The following is a 20,949-nucleotide window of genomic DNA, read 5'->3' on the forward strand; positions in this document are numbered from 1 at the left end:
TTTCCTGCATTTCCTCGCCTCGTGCTGCTCACTCAACACTAGAATAACCGTGTCTTTTCGACATACCTGGTCTTACCTGCTCCCACTGACTGTGGCCCTTTTTAAAGGCTGGTCCGCGCGGCTCTCAGTGTCGTGCTCCAGCAGGCCACCAGAAGGTTCAGGTCACCGCGCGCCTCGTCTCCCCTCGACTCCCCTCGGCTCCACTCGGCTCCCCTCGGCTCCACTCGGGTTCCCTTCGCCTCAGAAACTTTTGCTTGTAGTTTGGAAGTGGGCGGACACCTTCCGCCCGCCCTTCAGCCAATAGGCGGAAACTCATCAGTGATGGACGGTCGGCGGTGGAAGTGCGGAGCGTCCGCTGATAAACTGGACGTCAATTAGCGGAGAACTTTCCCCGGTGAGCAGACGCGCGCAGCAGGTGACTGAACACGCTCACTCTCATGTTTGTTGAGTTGATTTTCTTTTGAAAAGCTCGGTGGCGGTGGCTTCCGTGCACCATCATTAATTTAACTAAGTGTGTCCTCTTTTACTCTTCCTTTAGATTTGAGCCTTTTGCCTGTTCACAAGATTAAAGATGGAGTGGCGCCAGCAGACCAGTGTCAGCTGTGCAGACGCGTTCATCGAGGCTCAACGCTGGATTGAGGTACATGCTCCACTTTCATCTCTGTCTTGATGTGCTGCAGACACGTTTTCCTGTGTGAGCCACTGTGCAGGCTTGGCCACTTAAATGGAACGGTTTCATATTCAGTTCAGCTATGAAAGAGCACTAGCCCATTTGTTTGTACCATTAAGACTTTAACTCAGTAAAAACAGCTGATGCCCAGAACACTCATAAACCTGAAGCGAGGCACCTTTATAGTCTTATCTTATCTTTCAAATGCAAAATGCACGTTGATAAGACTCAGGTGAGAGTTGGCCTCCAGACACAGGGAGCCCTATGTGAGAATCTTCTGTGCCTGTGCAGATAAAAATGATTTGACTGCAGAACTCAGTGAGTCAGAGGGAAGTGCACATGGAAGGGAGGAAGGCAGATAATTAGTTTAAAAGAAAAGAGACTCTAGAAATATGCACCAGCATGCCTTACGCCATGAGGTTTGTTCCTGCTGTCCGCTGAGAAGTGATGCACTGGGTCTGGATGGCTTAGATTTGCTCACGTGGCTTGTTTTGAGGAGTCAGTTTGAGCTCTTTGCGCACACACACACACACACACACTGTGGTTAATGTGATAGGCACACGGTGTAGGCAGGCCTTGCCATGCACAGGTTTTGGAGGATGTGGTTTTCGAGCAATGCGTTTCTTTCTTTTTTTTTTTCCGGTCCTCGGCGGCTCCTGTCTGAACATTGTAGAAGTTGTAATCCTTAACTCATAACCATTAAAAACAACTCGTAGACTGTGGGCACTGAATGTTGACCAACTCTAAATGGGACCATTAATGTCAATTGTGTCTGAGTGGACCATTATGAGAATTCTGTCCAGAGCTCTCTTGGCAGTGAGCCCATGCCAATTTTTCCCGTCTACTTTCCTGCACTGACGGATGAAAGGGTGTGTGTATGTGTGTGTGTGTGTGAAGCAAGCCATGCTGCTCTCAAGGAAATAGCAAATGGTGTCAGAACCACTTCCCTGTTCCAAACGACATCTGGAATGTGTTGGCACTAATGTCCAGTGTTACAGGTTGCAGGATAATAAGCTTCCATATATTCAAGTGTCCAGAAATTGTTGCTGTTTATCATTAGCAGCTGCATTTGCTTGCTCAATGCCTGCTGGACTGGAGAGGATGTAAGAATGGATCGGCCTCTTCTATATTATGTAAACGTTTCCTGTGAAAAAGGAGCAGCGCAGTTTTGAAGCAGATGTACTGTTTCAGAACAGTGTCCATCATCCCCTTAACAGGACAGAATTATCTCATGAACGTAGCACAGTTATCCGTTTAATTTAGCTATTCATTATTGATGAATGTGCCAGTTAGGTGGCATCCTTTAAATGTCCTGTTTTATCTGACCAACAGTCCCAAAATCCAAAGCTTTTCAGTTACTTTTTATGTGTGATGCAGAAAAGCTTCATATCTTCACATTTGAGAAGTTCTCAAATTTTGGCCTTTTTTGCTTAGAAAAATGACAGTTATTGGATCAACATATACAGCTGATGATTCTGTTGGCTAGAACTGGATCACATAGATTGAGTGCTGATGCCTATAATTGAGAGCAATTGCCTTGTTTGATCTGTTTTGGAGTTGGGAAACTTTCTTTGGTAAACAAAGCTCTCTATAGAAATTTGTATGTCACACTTTAGAACATGAATCTGCGGTTTCTTGGGGGCCGTTGCTTATTTGAGATGACCAGTTTGAAGTTTGGTGCTATAGAAGAGACAGTATCTTGACCATGGCTGTGTTGTGTTCTGTTACTCTGGCACTGCATTGTTTGTCTGAGTCCACTGAGAAGCATTCTCGCCATGCTCGGTGCCCAGTTCTACCAAAAATGAATTGTGATTGTGGATTCCTGGGGGGACTAATTAGTGAGAAGAATAGCCTTTTGGGGCCCTCTGTTAGTTATGGAGCCGAACCTTAATAGCCCTCATTTTTATGTTCTCATTACAACCCCCTCCCCTTCTTGGCTTGTGCTTGTTTCTGCTGATGTTGTGTTCTTCGTTTGATCAAAAAGATACTTTGCATTTTTTTGGGAACACTTGTCCACATTCATTTTTATGATTCATTGTTTTACCATGTAGATACTTTATGATTATTTGTGCATGTTATTTAGGCGAAATCTTAATAGCACCCAGTGTACTTAATGCGGCTCACTTTGTTTTACTGTTGAGAACAACGAAAAAGGCAAATGCTCACATTGTGGACTGAAGCATCGGTCTAATTAACTTCAACGAGGACCTTGTTTCCTAATTTTTACCAGAGTTGTTTTTTCTCCACTGACTGCTGCTGAACAGCTTTGTGTCTTTTACCAGGAGTGCATAAAGGTCCAGCTCATTCTTCAGCATTTGAACCAGACAGTGTAATTAAAATACTTGTATCAACCACACTGCATGCAATTTACGTGCTGTTTTGGTTTTAAATCTGATTTTCATTGTTTTGTTTTCTACAGTTCAGTGACACTGGGAAATGTAGCACTATGTTGGCTCTTTAATTGTGTCAACACTGAAGAGGTTTGTGATGCTACTGGGGATACACTGAAGCCTGTTTAAAATATTTCAATATCATTACTGGATTTTTGAGGCTCGAGATTTGAGTTTGAGAATATATTTTTGACAATGTTATTTCATTTTATTTTATTTTTAAACTTGTCAGCGCTCTCTAGTGGGCAAAGTTTGAAATGCCGCATACCGATTGTAAATTTGCCATTTCTTGTTTAATTGGCTGACATACACATATGCCGATGCTAATATGCTAATAGATATTATTCAATAATAAAAGCTAATATCGGTCGATATATCAGGCTCTAGTATAAAATCGTTTCAATGTGGATGGTGTCTTTCAGTTGGCTGTTTGCATTTGCAGACCATCCACTGGAATGGTCCACATCACAGTACTTGCAGCCCACACTAGTTAGAATGGCATGTATATGCAGCAACACAGAAATGCAAGTTTCAGGTAATGAACAGTCTGAAAATGTAATTGTGGGCAGGTGCCATTGCAGAGTATTCGTTTTCTGTGTGGAAAAGGGCTTTTAAGGTTCAACTGTTGAAGACTGTGTTGGACATCCAGCTAAGTATAAAACAGCCCCAGTCTCACTAGTAAAACATAGCAGGCGAATAAACTGGGAACACACAAATGCTATTAGTGGTAAATAATAAATGCACTGGTCATTGGATAAATTGCAAACATCTTTTTTCTCAGGAAGTGACTGGAAAATCGTTTGGTTGCAACGACTTCCGTGCTGCCTTAGAGAACGGAGTCCTGCTTTGCGAGTGAGTAATGATGCTCAAACTTGGGATATGTTCTGGGGCTTTCATGAAGTCACATTTTGATTTCAGAGAATTATTTTCAAGCTGAGTTACCATGCAAACCTGTGGTTAGAGAGTGTAGTCAGGCTAATTTGCTATCTTAGCTTCAGCAGCAGCCACCATCTTAAATTGCATGTAATACAGACGATCTGATAAGACTTTGTTTTCTACACTGACTCTCTGTTTCTGCAGCATTTTCTGGATTTTTCCAGAAACAGTACACTCCAAATAACTGCTGACATTTATAACATCAGCTTGTAGCGACAAAAGAACAATGAGACCAACAAATGAGAAGCATTTGGGCTACAAATCTAGACTAGTAGGAGAAGAAGCCAAAAAGCTCTGGTTTCTTTGTCTAAGCTGTTTTATAAGCAATAGAACCCTTTGTTGCATTGCTCTCTTTAATGTGATTTCTTTCAAGGTCGAGATTATTGATGTGCAGCAGATCATTAATGTCACTGTGCAGCATAAAGATGGAATTATGAAAACTGATGATTTTTATGTTTTCACTTGTAGCTTGATCAACCAGTTGAAACCTGGCATCATTAAGAGAGTAAACAGGCTCTCTACTCCCATCGCTGGCCTGGTGAGTGTCTTACAGCTCTTTGTGTGTGTGTGTGTGTGTGTGTGCATGCATGTGTAGGTAGCAGGTAGCCTGGCTGTGCGATTCAGGCGGTGTTTTCTTTACTCTTGTGTTGATCAAGCCTTCTGTAAATATTGGAGTCCTGCAGACATTTGTAATGTCATTGGCTGATTCAAATAAAGCCTTTTTATAATGTGTGTTTATTGGGTATAAGTACAGAAGAAAGCACCTGGTAGCCAGGAAGTTTCACACATTGTGTGGTTTCCTGTTAAAGACACAGTGGAGACGGTGTTGCTGCAGCTTGAATGATCCTGAAACTGCATTTCAGTGTGACAACCCAACTCCTGAATATATAACTTTTTTTTTTTCTTTTTTTTTCATCCATCGGGCATAGATGCAAATGCAAATGCAGATTTTTATTTTGGCTTCAGGCTGTGTTTCAATAGCTTCACACAAGTGTAATTGCCAAAACTGCCTAAAGCAAGGGCAGGGGAAGAGCAATTGCAATCTCCCATCAGGGGCCAATAAATAGATAGAACCCAACGGTGGATGCCAGGCTGATGGTGGAGACGGTGGGGTGTGAGATGCAGATGCAGTGGAGAATCAGTAGACAGCCTAAAGGACCATACTGGTGGTTTTGCATGTTTTAACCCGTTACCCAAAAATCAAATATGCTTAATATTACTGCTGTGGTTTTTCAATGCATAATATAGGTGCCTGTAGTGATTTTCTCCTCTTCAAGCAGTTCAAGTAACATGAGTTTGAATAAGTACAGAGTAAATACCCTGTTTGTAGAACTTTGAACCCCTTAACTTGGATAATCATAGTAAACATTTAGCTTCCTTTTATTTTGTGTATGTGTATATATATATATATATATATATATATATATATATATGCATGCATATTTTGATTTGTATTCATATATGTAAATTCATACATGTATACATGTATGAATTTAGGCATATATATATATATATACAGTATATATATATGTGTGTGTGTGTTATCTTTGCATTGTAATTTGAGATCAGATTATATGCAATAAAATCACATACTAAGATAAAGATATTGCTCATTATGAATATTTTTATTCTAAAACTAAAAACAGTGCATGTGCTCTGTGCAGCAGCTAAGACTCACCTCCTGCAGTTTGTCTGTTTGCCAGTAGAGAATGCCAAAGTATTATCTGACTAACCCTCCCTGTCTAAGTGAGAGAGCCTCCATTTATGTTGAACCTAAAATGACTACTTAAAAATTTTCATAAAGGACAAACATACTGTTACTATGTAGAAATGTTAAACTAAATGATCCTGTCATTAGCTTTGCCGAACTGAGACTTTAACTGTTGCTGCGTAGCTAGCTGCTAAGAGAGCCAGAAGGAGCAGACTGGTGTTTTTAAAAACTTGTGAAGTGTCTTTAACTTAGCATGTTCCAGACGACAGTCGGCAGTTTAAATCAACCTCCCACAATTAAGATTAATTGGCTTCAGGAGATAAAATCTGCTGCCATCATGTCATTTCAGCAAAGGGTCACAAAATGAGAAGATTTACCTTTTTTTTTTGTTGTATTAAATGCAGTAAAATCTAGAATCATATTCAACAGTTATTTGAACAAATTCTCATGAAAATACTAAAATCTGATATTGATTATCAATATCAGAATAGGTCTGTCAGTAATTTAGTCATTAACATGGCAGACTGATCAGTAGTAAATGATAACAGTGGGCCTAGTCCTATTGGTAATACATTTGAGACCAGGGGTTCTGGGTGGTGAAAGGTTGGTGGCATTTTGCGAGCTCATCATCATCCTCAACCTCTTCTGATTCTGCACCAGATTTCTACATGCTCATGTTTTTCAAACAGTCTTATTCAGCTGTCTTTGTGATGTGAATCTCCAGGATAATGTGAGTGTGTTCCTGAAAGCCTGTGGGAAACTGGGACTGAACGTGTCGCAGCTCTTTCATCCAGGAGACCTGCAGGACCTGTCCACCCGTGCAACACTCAGGTACAGTAACGTCTTTAAGGAGCAGCGTCACGTCAAGTTAAGTCTGCGGACAACTGTCCAGAAGCTGCAGGTGCTCATGGCTGCACAGAGTCCTCCTTTAGCTATGATGTTGTTATGTATGTATGTATGTATGACGTTATGTTCTCAAGTTGTCTGTCCGTCCCCTCCGCTTGATGTCTCAGGAACATTTTGAAGGGATTTCTTCAAATTTGGCACAAACATTCACTTAGACTCAAAGATGAACTGATTCCATTCTGTCACACGTTTTCAGCCATAACTGAAGAATTCATGCCAGGCGTGACAATTTCACACAAACAGGTCAAAGGTTGGCTTCACTGTGACATCAAAACGCTTTTCTGGCCCTTCATCTTTTACTCAGGAGATTGTGACCATATTTCACATTTGGTCAGATACTTAATTGGTGACATAGATCTTAAAAAACTGGGGATTGTATAGATGTTTTGTGCTGCCAGGTTGAAGATGTGTGTGAACCTTCCTCATTTTACAATTTGTAGCTTCTCTGCAGCCACATCCATATTTGAGGCATTGTAGTCCAGCACAAGCTCATTGGTTTTGCTGATATTGACCTTCAGGTGGTTGTTGTGGCACCATGTGATGAAGCTTTCTATCAGTCCTCTGTACTCCTCTGGAAAAATTGTGTCTAAGTGAAGACAGCAGTCAAACATGTCAATACAGTCATAATTTCTGTTTCCCCAAAAAATGCACTTCATCGCTGTTTTAGAATTCTTTCATAGTCTTCACTACATATGAGTCTGGATATAAATGCAACTCGACTTGTTGGCAGAGCTGTACAACCATGAGTCAGTAATTCTAGTTTGTACTGACTGCTGAGGACATTTTACACTCAGGTATTTAACTGCTGTACCTGTGAAGAAAAAGGTTTATAGCTCGAGTCTCACAGCTGCTTTGCATGTATAAAGGTATGAGCTTTGCCTGACAAGCTGCTGCTTTATGCAAGTTGATGGCCTGTTCTCTATAAATTCTGATAAGTTGCTGATTAGTAGAACATTGCAAATGAGATGTCACTGTAGTTTTTTTTTCTGTCTTGTTAACAGTACATTCATTTTAGTGAGGTATGTGCAGTCCTGCTGTAAAAAGCAGCATCAGGAGCTTCACTCTTTATTTCTGTCTTTTATTTTAGGCGAGATGAGAGCAACAGAAGACTCAAAAATGTAAGTCTGGCCAGGATGACTACCCCATTTATTGTCCTCCTAAACTGCTATTTCTGTCATTATGCATATTCTCTCTCTTCGCTCCCTCTTTTTAAAATCCTAAAGGCAACCGTCCTGCTCCACCTAACCTAATGAAATACCTCTAACAGCACCGAACTTCTCTACATGGGAGACAATCAGTAGTCAACATCCCATTTATCAACCCAGTTACCAGTAGCTGTATCGTACAGGCTCCAGCTCCTGATACCGATGCCAACATCCCATCAGCATTAAGACTCAGAGTTATAGTGGTCAAGGGGGTTGTTTTTGCTAATTGAGTTTGGGTCTCATCCCAATAATCTGGCACTGAACCCGAGATAGTCAGTGCCAGAATGTAGTCTTAAATGTTTTATCACTAAGCCTCAAACGGTACCTGTAAACTCGTCTCTTCTAGCTGTGATGAGTGTGCACTGTGAGTACTGTATGTGTACACGCTTGTGTGCACTGCTGGTATTTTACATGTTTCGAGGCTCATGAGGTTGTTTGGTTATCTGGGAAGCCTCATTTGAATTGCACAATAGCCGACAACTTGGGCTCCGTAATGAGGCCGTTTGTCAGAGCGCTCTTTCTTTGAAACGGGTGTAGCATTTTTGTTTGAATTAACCAATTAGGGTCAATTTACCTCAGTTGAAACCCACAGTTTCCATGCTGCTCTCCAACTAGATGCACAAATATCTTACTGTTTTTGAATGCAGCAGTGATGTTGAATAATGTTTATGTACTGTTGCACCCTGAACAAAACAGGATCCCATTCACATATAACTTTATTCGGAGGGATTTTTTATGAGCTTATTTGGCTTAACTATTGCACTTACTGAGTTTTTCTTCATTTTGCACTTACCTTCAATGTAAGGAATGTTGTAATGTAATGTAAAGTGTCTGCTAATGCCAAAATTTTAACTAAATCAGCATCTGATAGTCTGGTGTTTTCAGCCCAGACCATCAAGTTTAATCTCATTTAAAGTCTTTATTTTCTTGTTTTTAATTGTGAAGATCCAGTTAATAAAAAACATCCGTCTAGATCAGATGTATCAGAACGTATAAACTCTAAGACTGCACAAAAAATTCACATACATGGTGTGTGTGTGGGTGTGTTGTTGTGTCCAACAGAGTACATATATTGCCTTAATCTCCTAAAAACAACCGCAGATCTCCATTGTTGTTAAATAGTATAATAGAGTCTTTTAAAAATCTTTTCAATGTTTGATTTTGTGTGATTCAACAGTTCAGTAGGGGAAAATGGAGAGTGTCTTCAACCAACAGTCTGCTATAAATATAAATACAATAAGAGGGAAATAATGAGGTAATTATTTAGGTCAAACTTATCATATTTCCTTTGTGATGCCTGTTTTAGTACGTGTGCAGTCATCTGTATCACTAAGGCAAATGACTGTAAAGGCAAAGTACAGTATTTATATCATTTTCACCACAGCAAAACAGCCTAATTCGCTAATACTGCCGCTGCTGCAGCGAAATGTTACGTCATATTGATCATACATACAGTGGAGTCTTATAATGATTCTTTAAAGTCCAACCTCTATTTATTCCTGAAATAAAAAGCATGAGCCATCTTGCACAACAACGATATGAATTATGGCCGTCGTTCAGTAACATCATACATGGCAATTAATACCGTTAAATAGGGTTAACCTATGATGACCTTGTTGCATCTAGTGTAATGATTTCCCTGGCGTGAGGTAGGTGACAAGCTATTTGTGAATAATGAACACATCCTGTCCCTGTGCTTCAGACTGACAATGAGACCTTACTGCTGGTTTACTCTCAGGTTTTATAAATGAGTGAAAACTAAAACCAATTGTGGCTTCAGGCTGCATATTATATGGGGTCTCTGCACATCATTTGTGCAGAAAAATCAAAAAGTAACTCTTAATTAGGTTAGATTTCTACTGTACTGTGACACTGATGGCTCCAACTCACTCATCCAACTCATTTCTGTATTCGGTGAATGCTTTCTATTGACCGCTAAGGTACCCGCTACAGACACTGAACTGGCATAATGGGGGATCCGTACGGGTTCATTACCACTCAAATGTCTCATCTTTTTCATCCAGCTAGCATTGTGCTGTAAAATATTTAGTCAATTCGATCATCTCTTTTCAAGCCCTACATGGACTTTTTCAATCTGCTGACCACTTTGTGACGACTCTGTTCAGGTACAGATGGACACGCAGCGTTGTGGATCTTTCTTTGCAGCACAGGCTGCTGCTCTGCCAGGAGAAAGGCAGTCTGTCAAAATAATATCCCTCGCCTCAAGGCAAATGAGAAATAAATCGGGCCCAATACGCCTTGCTTGCTGAAATAATAAAAAACTAAACCGACTGGAGACGCTTGTTTCACAGGCCTTTACTCACCGCCTTTACTAATGGCTGTCAGGTATGTGTCTGACTGTCAACAGTAACAGTGGTTTAAGCTGTCCCATGAAGGCCACGTGCCTCGTCTCACCAGTATCTCTTGTGCATGATGCTGTGGGGTTGTGTGGTTGTATCATATGTTGCGGTATGGAAGGGGAAAAATGAAATTCCCTACTTGTGTTTATTGGCAGGCTAATTTTATAACATATTTCTGGGCCAAGCATAAAGTTGCATTGGCATCACCATTGCTGTGGCAATGTCAGTCCACCGCTTTGGTCCAGACTGAAACATCCCAAAAGCTACTGGATGGATTGCTACTTAGTACAGATTCATGTTCTTCAGAGGATGAATCCTGATACCTTTGATGGTCCTGTGACTTTTCCTTTTGTGCATCCATTAGGTGAGAGTTTTTTTAAAGGATCAGCACAAAATTTGGTGCAGGCGTTCATGGTTCCCAGTGAATTAATCCTGATGAACTGGGTGTAGTTTGTCCAGTACCAAATACCAAGTACCAGTTAATTTAAACACAAAATACTTGTGCTCAAAAAGAGGATTCATTCTCAGTGAAGAACCTTGGAGCTCTAATCTGCCTCTATACCTGCCAAAGAGCAGTGATTCCTAACACGTCTCTGGGGGTCATCAGGTGGATACCTCCCTTTAACAGTGTTTCGCCTACTTAGTCCCACTACACCTCCAGGAGGCTAGGCGGTGAACTCCGGCGTCCCAGAGTCACCCCCCCTAGTGCCAGTTCACAAAAACAAATGATGTTACCATCAGCCTCTGCTGTGCTTTGTATTCAGTGCTAATTAGCAAATGTTAGCATGCTAACACACACAACCAACATGGTGAACACTATAGTTAACATCATGTTAGCTTTGTCATTGTTATCATGCTGATGTTAGCATTTAACTCAAAGCACCACTGTGTGTATTTATTGGCCTATATAGCCGTTAGCATTTCTTGTCGTGCCTCAGCCACCACAATACCTGTGGTGTATAGCAACTGAGGAAGAAGAGGCAGACTGCGAGAGGGAAGTTGTGTGCACTCAGGGTTGTGCACCCAACACCTGTCCATGTCCACTTTTTCTCAGGTTCTGATCACAATCTACTGGTTGGGTCGCCAGGCTCATCTAGACGCCTTCTACAGCGGTCCTCATCTTAACTTCAAGGCCTTTGAAGGGCTGTTAGGATTGGCCTTGTCTAAGGTAAGCTGCTCTAGGCTTTTAACACAATTATAGTCCTTTTTTTTTTAACCCTTTTACCCTTAACATTAACCCTGCTGTCTAAATCCAGAATCTAGATGAGGGCAGTAACGTGATTGTGAAAGACAGTGGATACAGAAAGTGCTGGTACCCAGAGAGAGAGGAAAGCCTGCGCATGAGACCGAGATATAAGACGGAGAACTCTGGGGACAGCATCGACTCTCTGGAGTCCCGAGCCCTCCACCCAAACAATGAAGGTACATAATTTGTGCACACCACACCACCTTAAGCGTCCCTTTTTGTTTGGGTGTATAAGACGGTGCCTGTCAAGTTTATGCACTGCAATTTGCTGAAATCACATAGTAATGAAACGATGTGGCCAACAGTGACGTTTTTCTATTGAATTTGATGTGGTATGTAGCTGTTCTCATTGTGCAAGCTAACATTGCTTGCATTGATCCCATACAAATTGCTCCTGCAACTGTATGGAAGACATCACTTCCCGTCCACAGACAGATTAAATAGATGTACATGCGACTGTCAGTCTGCAACACAACATATGCCAACACAAGTGTATTTATCAAAAACTCATAAAATGACGATTCCATCTGCAACCACATTATTATGCTTCATCAGCCTAATTCTATTAGGTTGGGATACAGGAAGCTGCTAATCGGCAATGTGTCATTTGTCTGCACTCTGCTGTGCTCGGCCTAAGTGCACGTCAGTGATAGATTGTGGCAAGTTCCACACTGTGGTGTTAAAAATGGTTGTGTGTGTGTGAAGGGAGAGGGTAAAGTACTTGGCACAATGCTTTCTAGAGGCTTGGCTGTGTGAAGGCTCAGTCATCTACTCAAGGTTCTTCTGTTATGCTCTGATATTGAGACTTTGTCGTTTTATTTGAACCATGTGTTCTTGTGTGTTTTCTTTTTAGTTGAATTTATCTCATTTTTGTCCTCCTTGTTTTTCTGTTTCAAGGCTGTGGAAGTGACGCGGAAGCTGAGCAGGTGTTCAAAATGGAGACCACACAGACCCCAACCCAGCAAAACAAAGGTCATGTCCCACCGCCTCTCCTACGGAGAAAACAAGGACTGGAGGAGAATGGAAGGGGCTGCGCGAGTCCATTCGCCAGGTACTGCAAACATGTCCTGCTGTGCAGAGAGTTCACTCGCTGCTACTAACTCACTTACCGTAGCTGATAAATGACTATCAGTAGGTGATACTTTAACTTTCGATCCCCCAGTCAGTGGAGCATTTTCCTTTCTGTTTCATTTGTATTTGCACATAAATGCAAGTGAACAACTTGAACGTACCTTATGAAAAGATCTTTTCCTGAGTCGGTGGAATACTGACAACAGTAAAATACAGTATTAGAGAAACCTCTTTCTTCCTGATATGCTGTGATGAGATAACTGGCTTCAGTAATATCCGTCATTAGTATGTCATGGATTGTTCTTGGTTGAAACTCATTTTAAAGCAAATTTCATTGTCCTCAAAATGACTGATCTGCTTTCAGACAGTTTGGAGTCTCTTTTATGAAATTGCTCTACTTTTTTTCTTCACTCTGAGCGCAAATCAATGAGCTTAGTGTGGAAACGCACATGTTTGTGAACACAGCTGTCATAAGCAGACAAAGTCACTTTGACATAACGCACACAAAATTGTACTTATTTTCAGATTTTTATGGTGTTTCAGCCTTGTATTATTTCTTTCCTGCTAGTCTAGATCGACAAAGTAATTCTGAGTGGTTGATAAGTGCTCATTCTTGTTGTCAAGTACCTTAAAAGTGCCTTTTTGTTGTGATTTGGCCCACAAAGTTATTATGAAATCTGAATCAATCCAGCAAAAAAAGCTTTTTCAAATAAGTATTTTAGAAATTTAAGATGTTTCTTCCGTCTGGGTCATCGGGGACCAGCTGTCCTCTTCTGAGTACATTTCTTCATGCCATTGACTTTATCCAGTCAGCTGCTAGTCACCATGGTAACATGGCCCTGAAGACTGTCGGGTTGAGCATAGATGACAATATACAGTATTTGATGTGGCTGGCCAAGGCGTGTGTGAGTTCCTCAGCCTTTTAACATTTTGGAGCAGCTTTGTGCCGTCAGGTCATTTCTGAGATGTCTGTGTGATCATCGGCTGAGAATAAACAAAGATGTGGGTGTACCACTCTTTGCTGCAGCATTGAAGATGCCCCTTTCTCTCCTCAACCCCACCTCACTGTGTCTCCTCGTGAGCGTGCCTTCGACGAAGAGCTCTTCCTGCGAGCGCTGTGCGAGGAAGACTCCGAAGACGACTACGCAGAGGCGGACCCTATTCTAGATGACTTATATTTCCGGCGGGTGCAGCAGACTCTTCATCAGACGTCTGCCAACCCCAGCTATGACCGCTTCTTACCGCGATATTGGACCCCTGAGGAGGAGGTCCGAGTGCGCACGATCTACCTCGGCTCCCAGAGAAGACCCTGGTACCGTAAAATGCAAGTCTTAAGGTCTGTTTTTACTGCTCTCTGATGCGAGGCTGTGCTGATGGTGCAAGCGTGAAAAAGCTTTTAAGACTCACTCAAAACTAATACAAGGCAAAGCCAACGGTGCAGTTTTGCTGTGTGATTCATGTGCAAAGCTGTTGACGCATTGCTTGAACAGAAAATAATCTTGGTAACTTTAAAGAAAACAAACATTGCATGGCTGTCAGGCTGGACTCTGACTTACTGTACTTCCTTTGTGAAAGCTAACATGAGACTTTGTGTGTGATGCTAAAACAACCTGCTGTGTGACATGATGTGTATCATCTTCTGGTGTTGTTTTTGGCTGTGGCGTTAGATTATAGTGTAGAAATCAAGCTTAACTACAGCAGCAAACTAAAATCCCAGTTAGGCACAGGGGAATAGCTAGCACTAGTTTGCAAGGAAGATGACATAACTGCTAAACCCGACATCTTGCAAATTCCCATCCTTTGGAAGACCTCTGTGTTGTTTATTTTAAAATGCACTTTAAATCATGTTGTGCTCATTTCATGCATCTTCTATTCCTTTTCTTCCGACTGTAGCCACAAAGCTTTGGGTTCTTCTGAGGAAGAGTTTGACTTTGACATCATTTCCTGGCTTGTGACATCGGCTACTGCACAAAACCTCTCTGCCACACCTGGAAAGCACCAAAACCATCTCTAAGAAAACTCTCTTCAAGCCTCCACTCCAGTCCAGAGCCATACCTGAGACACACACACACACACACACACACACACACGCGCACACACACACACACACAGTCAAACACACAAACTACTTATGGACTGTTGATACAGTTGTGACACACTATCCTGTTTGTTATGTCATTAAGTGCACCTGTTAACTTTTGCATTTTGAAATCTCTAATCCACCAGGAAACAGTATAATTTGGTAAAGATATGCAAATTTTGCTCTGTTTTTCAAAAAGATGTTTTATGAAGTTATCAGGAAAATTGAAAGTGCTTTGAATCTGTACTGTTGGTGCTTGTTGAATTATCTGGCATTTACTCTGGCACCTTCTTTATAGAGCTGCTGCTGATGTGAGGACCTTTTAACAGCATCATGCTGAGTGACTCATTAGTTCATAATGGTTGAACAGGTGACTCATGCTTTGTGTCATACTTTGATAGCCATGACAGAATCATGCTATTTCTAACACCTTTTGTGCAAGCGCCAATGGTTTCCACATTACTGTCTGCGTGAATATGACTTTGGTCTGTAGAAATAAAGTGTCATAGCCGGTCAATAAACTGCCTGAAATATTGTGCGGTGTGTGAATCTGTGCATTAAACACACTCTTTCTATCAAGGTTTTCTGTGTGTGTATGTGTGGTAGGTTTGTACTGCAGCTGTGGCTCTGACGTATCTTTCAAATAACGTTGCCTTTTTGTAAGTCATTCATACAATGCCTCAACATAGCTGTTACTTTCCAACCAGGTGCCTTTATATTTAGATGCACATGGCGTTCATCAGTCCTCCTGTCTGTTTCCTTGGTTCTGTAGAGCGTATCAAATCCAGGTCAGACCTGAGAGAGCAGTTCAGGTCAACCCTGGCTGGATTTGGTAAGTCGTGAAGTTTTGGGCTTTATGGAGCCAAAGTGTCTGAGGCCGCTGTCACCGTCACTGCTTTGCTGCTTCATGTGGATGTGCTTTTGTTTGTATTCAGCCTACCTACAAGGGAAATTATGCTGCGAACATCATTTGCCTTTTCATAAAGATGGAGCACTTTGCGTACCGCCCATTATTAATTTTCCGGGCCGAGTCTTGACAGTAGAATTTATGACAAACTACAGGATTATTTGCAATCACAGTCTTGGTTCCTCCCATCAAATTATGGCTTAGTTTTGATATACCACCTGCTAAATGCTGCTGTAAGTTATTTGAATGTCACATCTGACATCCTCTGTTGCCCACAGCACAACTATTACTTGTTAGAAGTCATGGCTGTTGTGTTTTCCAGACAGCAGCATCTGTTGCCATTTGTTCTGCCACGTTACTTGACATGCATGCTTCTCTCCTGCTCACACTTGGCTAAGGATTCTGCTGTTTGGATGCAGAATGTGTCGTGTTGCAACTGCTAATAATATGGCAGTGTTATGTACTGTTTGTGTGTGTGTGTGTGCGAGAGAGAGGGCTGGCATCAAGCGCATTCAGGGAGTGCTTTTCGTCATGCTTGCTCTGCTGCATGGGGCTCTAAAGTGACACTTTCATGCAACTACAGTGTTTTAAAGCCATCATTGTTGGCTCTGTATATCAATTATTTATTTCCACGTCTTGTCTCTTTGTCTGTCTGAACCAGGAGCAAATCACTCAGTGACATCCCGATGGTATACCCTGTGCGTACAGTTCCTGACGGACACGTCATTTATGACGTGGACCAGGACGCTGGCATGGCACGGGAGTGGAATCAAGAAAGCAAACGCAAGTGTAGCGTCGCTGCCAAGGACAGTGAAGCTCAGTGGCAGGATGTGAGTCCAGAAATGTTTGTTATATAATAATCTCGCTACAAGATCCATTTAGTAGCTGTTGGTGTGATTTGCTCAAAAGCTCCCCATGTTGTTCAGCGGATGAAGTTTGCCCTGCTGTCCTGGATTTGTAGAATTTCTCAGCTCTTAAGGGGTCTTCTTCCATGTCGAGGTTAAAAATTTATTCTTTAACTTCTTTAACAGCAATTCTTAAAGTTTAAGAAATCCAGAAAGTTCTCAGAGAAACTGAGATTTGAACACCTACAAATCCCACAAAAACCTGGCAAGCTCCATCCTTTGATTCTAGTCTTGCATTGTTGATAATGGTATTACATTGTTGCTTCTGTGCATTTACCTGCAGTGTTATTGGGTTTGTTTCAGGACTTGACAAAGTGGAAGAACCGTCGCAGGAGCACCAAGTCCGACCTCCGCAGGAAGTCACAAGACAGAGAGCATGTCATTAACCAGATGATCAATGGGGCTTTGACTAACATTGAGAGGAAAGAAGCCGGCGGGCTGCTCAAGAGGTACACGCCCGCTACAAATGCAAAACTTCTAAACCCTGTTGCTACCAAGAATTTAAAGTGTGTATAAAGAGCTGCTGGTCCAGCTTGACGACTGTTCAGTGAACTCATGTAATGTGACACTAACCCCCCCCCCCCAATCTTTCTGCTGCTTTTATTACATCGGCTCTTCTTCCCTTACATGCCCATTCTCCAGGGACCAGCAGTCACCACGCAGGCACAACCCTGCCCCCCGTCCTTACTCCACCTCTTCTCCATCAAAATCATCCAGCTCTGATCTGCGGCCACATACTCGAGCTCTGCTGGCCCGTAGCTACGCCACCGAGGCACCTTTCAGTCCCCCGGCTCCACTTAGCCCCCATATCTCAGCCCACACTCAGGTAAGATGTGTTCTGTTTTACCTCCTTTGCCTAAATGAACATCCCTGGCTGCTTTTACTTTTAGTATACTTGCGCTGGAAATACCTACATCAGATACTGGTGCAGTTGTGCAAAGCAAAGTGTGTAACATATAAAATATTAGTTGTATTTTCCACTTGTATTAGTGTTGACTTGTGTCTTCTCAGGGGTCCACGGTTGGAGCCATGCCTGCCTCTGACGGCAACATCTTGGGAGAAGAGACCCACTTTGCCTCCCTGGCTTCAGATGGACCAGGAGTTGCCACACCTTCTCTGGACTGCCCCTTCAGCTCCCAGACCCAAGTCAAAGCCCAGGGCGGCCCGTCTCCTTGGCAGCCCACAACTGAACTGGCCCAGGAAGAAAATGTTGTTACAAACAAAATCTCCACTCTAATCACAACTATACAGCCAAACGAGACCCCAAAGTCTACCAGCACCAGGGATCCTACTGCAACTACGTGGAGTCACAAGGAGCTTCCATTCTGCGCTGATCCAAAAGTTTCAGCTTTTTGCCCTGATGCAGTTCAGGCAGGAGTTGAAACCCTGGAGGACCACCAGAACCACAAGTCCAAGGAAGAGAACCAGAAGACATCTTGGGAACCAGCTGCAGAGCAGCGAGGTCAGCAGGCTGCAGGCGTCTACAAGTACTTGTCCAGAACTGGGTCGTGGTCCGGTTCAGCCAGCCTTCCTCGTGGTTACCGGAGGTCCGAGGGTTCATCCCGTCTCTCTTCTGCAATCACAGCCAGACCCTTTGTGACCAAGCAGTCCAGGGTGTCCTCACTGCCGAGACTGTTCAACGTGAGTTATTTGATTGTCGCAGCCATGGCACCGTTACTCTAAATGGTTTCTAAATTAGGTGGAAAAAAAACTATTAATTAATACACCCTTGACATGCTAATGAGAATTTGTGTCAGGAGGGCGTAAGGATGATCAACTCAAATAAACCAGTGTCCCTGGTCATGATTACAAAGGAAACCCCCCAACGATGTGGCTTTTTGAGGTGTTTAATGATTTTTGGATAGCAATGACGTTCGTCATGGGATCTGTTGAAAAAGAAAAATGCAGAAATTTAGTAGTAATCTCTTGGCACACCACCAGGCAGACACGAAACATTTAACCAGTACTAGCAACCACTTTGAGAAATACCATCCCTCTCTAAAACCCTCAGTAAAAACACTCTGACTAATGGATTTTCTATTAACAACAACTTTTCAACAGCACGTCCCCATAATTCATTCAGGCTTTACATCCTGTTTCATCTCCAAATATGTCCCAATTTTAAAATCAAGACACTCTCAAAATGCTGCTGAATTATGGCGATGGATATGGTGGCAGGAGAGAGATAAGCAGTAGATAAATCTATGTCTCTGCAGTGAAAACTGAAAATATTCCCTGGTGTCCCGAAAGCGCAGGATCTGCCACCTGCTGATTTTATTTTACTCAGTCTGGACGGGTATAATTCAGGCTTAATGGGAGTTTAGTGCTCAGGAGGGTGCATATGTGCTTGTTCAGTCAGCCAAATATGCTTCAAGTAGTTAATGTAATGAGGGCATATCCTGTGTGGGGGGGTGGGCAGGCATGTATATGTGTATACAGTATGTGAGTGAGCTTATGTTACCTTTGTTTTCTTGGAACGTCCTCCTCATAAATAATAGAAATGCTGCTGCACCACAGACTACATTTACATGCACAAAATATTCCAGTTTTTGCCCTTATTGCAATATGCAATATTGTGTGAACAGTTTCAATTCACTTCAAGATTGCACGTTTTTATTTCTGTCCAGTCGGTCACATTTCAGTGCTGCAGAATAAATGATTCAATCAAATGTGCCCAGGAGGACAGCAGAGATGCATCTTGTCTTTGTCCATCTCCAGGTAGACAACAACCAGGGTCTGCTGTTGAAAAGTGAGAAAGAGGAACCTCTTTCTCCACCCACCGAATCTTCGCTCAAACGACAGACCGCGACCGGCTATCTGAAGGGTCAGTACCAGGCTTCAGTGAGACAGAAGAAAGCTCAGCAGGCGAAGCTGAATGGCGCAGAACAGGCGGAGGAGGAGGTGAAAGGTGCCGCCATTTCCAGCCAGACCTCCCTCCAGACCAATGGCTATCACCATCAGCCCTCCACCCACACCCAGCTGCTCCCGCAACCTTATTCAAACCTGCAGGTCCACTACAGCAAAAGCTCCACTCTCCCGTCGAATGGCACCACTGACCACCCAAAGGTTTGTTGTATTGTCTTTTAGCATGCAGCATTTGTACAACGTGAATAGAAGGATGTACTTGTAAAACATGTTTGGATCGTGTAATGTTTGAATCTAGGATTCAATGACGAAGCAGGGATAATCAAGTGCCTGTTAGAATAGAAAAACTAAATGAGCCAAAGTGCCATTAGAGGAACACAGCACAAATCATCACATTTCAGTGTAGTTATAAGCTTTTTTACTTTGAACAGTAATCAGGCACCAATCAATATCTGAATGGTAATTAATGATTGCGCTTACTTTTTATGTGTGAACCAAAGCATTGATAACAAGTCAAGCTTGGAAAGTAGACAGGTGAACAGACATTAAGCAAAGGTTTCTATTCTTACAGGGTCTTTCTTCACCCATGCGGGTGTTTTTAATTGTCTTGACTAATCAGACCTCTCAGGACTGTTTGACCTTTTTCACTGCAGACGTTTTGCCTTGTCGCAGCAGGAAAAACACAGGTCCAACCGATAACTTAAAAAAAACGATTGTATTTCATGTAGGTGAGCTAGTTTGCAGTTGTGCGAGCTGGCTGACCGCCGTGTTTCACCTGCGCTTTTCCTGCCATGACAAGTCCAAATGTCTGCTGCAAAAAAGGCTTATTGACATTTCCCTCGTCGTCCTGTTCGTTTTCTGACACCTGCCCGGGTGAGACAACTCGTGTAGCATTGCTGCTGCTGCGTGACCTCGCATAACTCCCAGCAAAACACTGCCCAACTTCAACTGAAGCCCAACGGAGTTAATTCAATCAGGTGTGTGCGTGTGCCAAGTCACCATATATATATACATATATATATATATATATATATATATATATATATATATATATATATATATATATATATATATATTTTTTTTTTTTTCCCCTCACCATCCTTATTTGGGTGAATATAATGCTGAACCACCGAAGCCACAAACATGAAAATGGCATTGAATCAGCATCTCTGACAGCAAAACAAAAGCAGGGCTGCTGTGATGATTGCACCACACTGCACATGATAAACTGATCCGGCTCAGTGTATCCCTTACTATATCTGTGCAAGAGGCCGCGCACGGATCTAGTTTCCACCAGGAAGCGCGGGACATTGGATCACAGGGTGTCACCTTTGTGTGTGTGTGTGGTTTTTTTTCAGGGGGCTCACAGTGACATGAGAGTGAGCCTTACTCTTAAACCCAACAGTAGACCAGACTTTGGTTTCCAGACTCATTGGGACTCCACCGGGGCGACAGTCAAATTCATTCAACCTGGTAAGACTCACTTTTTTTTTTTTTTTAACATTTTGGCTCACCAACATCACATTTACTGTTTGACTGACAAAGCATTGAGAATTAAGTCTTTGCTGTGAACGTTGCATCGTGAAACATTTTAGTGGCAGTGATGGCGATGCTACATTGTGCTCGCCCCGTTTTTTTTTTTTCCTTTTCCCTCTCCAAGAGGAAATTAGTGTCAACATCTCACTCTCAGAAACAGA

General features: G+C 42.3%; 1 protein-coding gene across 6 annotated transcripts in view; it reads left to right on the forward strand.

The window, feature by feature from the left end:
• Positions 1 to 291: 291 nt before the first annotated feature.
• Positions 292 to 20,949, forward strand: part of lmo7b (LIM domain 7b) — a 28,792-nt gene continuing 8,134 nt past the window's right edge. For 4 of the 6 annotated variants that reach the window (XM_041956667.1, XM_041956913.1, XM_041956834.1 and 1 more), the window contains exons 1-16: positions 292 to 415; positions 539 to 640; positions 3,842 to 3,912; positions 4,465 to 4,534; positions 6,432 to 6,538; positions 7,701 to 7,731; positions 11,233 to 11,346; positions 11,435 to 11,600; positions 12,322 to 12,475; positions 15,348 to 15,407; positions 16,144 to 16,312; positions 16,691 to 16,836; positions 17,030 to 17,213; positions 17,399 to 18,028; positions 19,106 to 19,453; positions 20,611 to 20,725. In XM_041956667.1, coding sequence (XP_041812601.1) covers positions 572 to 640; positions 3,842 to 3,912; positions 4,465 to 4,534; positions 6,432 to 6,538; positions 7,701 to 7,731; positions 11,233 to 11,346; positions 11,435 to 11,600; positions 12,322 to 12,475; positions 15,348 to 15,407; positions 16,144 to 16,312; positions 16,691 to 16,836; positions 17,030 to 17,213; positions 17,399 to 18,028; positions 19,106 to 19,453; positions 20,611 to 20,725 — 2,434 coding nt within the window. In that variant the 5' untranslated portion in view covers positions 292 to 415; positions 539 to 571. Of the gene's footprint in view, positions 416 to 538; positions 641 to 3,841; positions 3,913 to 4,464; positions 4,535 to 6,431; positions 6,539 to 7,700; positions 7,732 to 11,232; positions 11,347 to 11,434; positions 11,601 to 12,321; positions 12,476 to 14,514; positions 14,946 to 15,282; positions 15,408 to 16,143; positions 16,313 to 16,690; positions 16,837 to 17,029; positions 17,214 to 17,398; positions 18,029 to 19,105; positions 19,454 to 20,610; positions 20,726 to 20,949 lie in introns of those variants that run through there. The other 2 variants (XM_041956749.1, XM_041957077.1) reach the window with 2 other exon arrangements.

This window comes from Chelmon rostratus, chromosome 1 (assembly GCF_017976325.1).
Source record: "Chelmon rostratus isolate fCheRos1 chromosome 1, fCheRos1.pri, whole genome shotgun sequence".
Classification (NCBI taxonomy): Eukaryota; Metazoa; Chordata; class Actinopteri; order Chaetodontiformes; family Chaetodontidae; genus Chelmon; species Chelmon rostratus.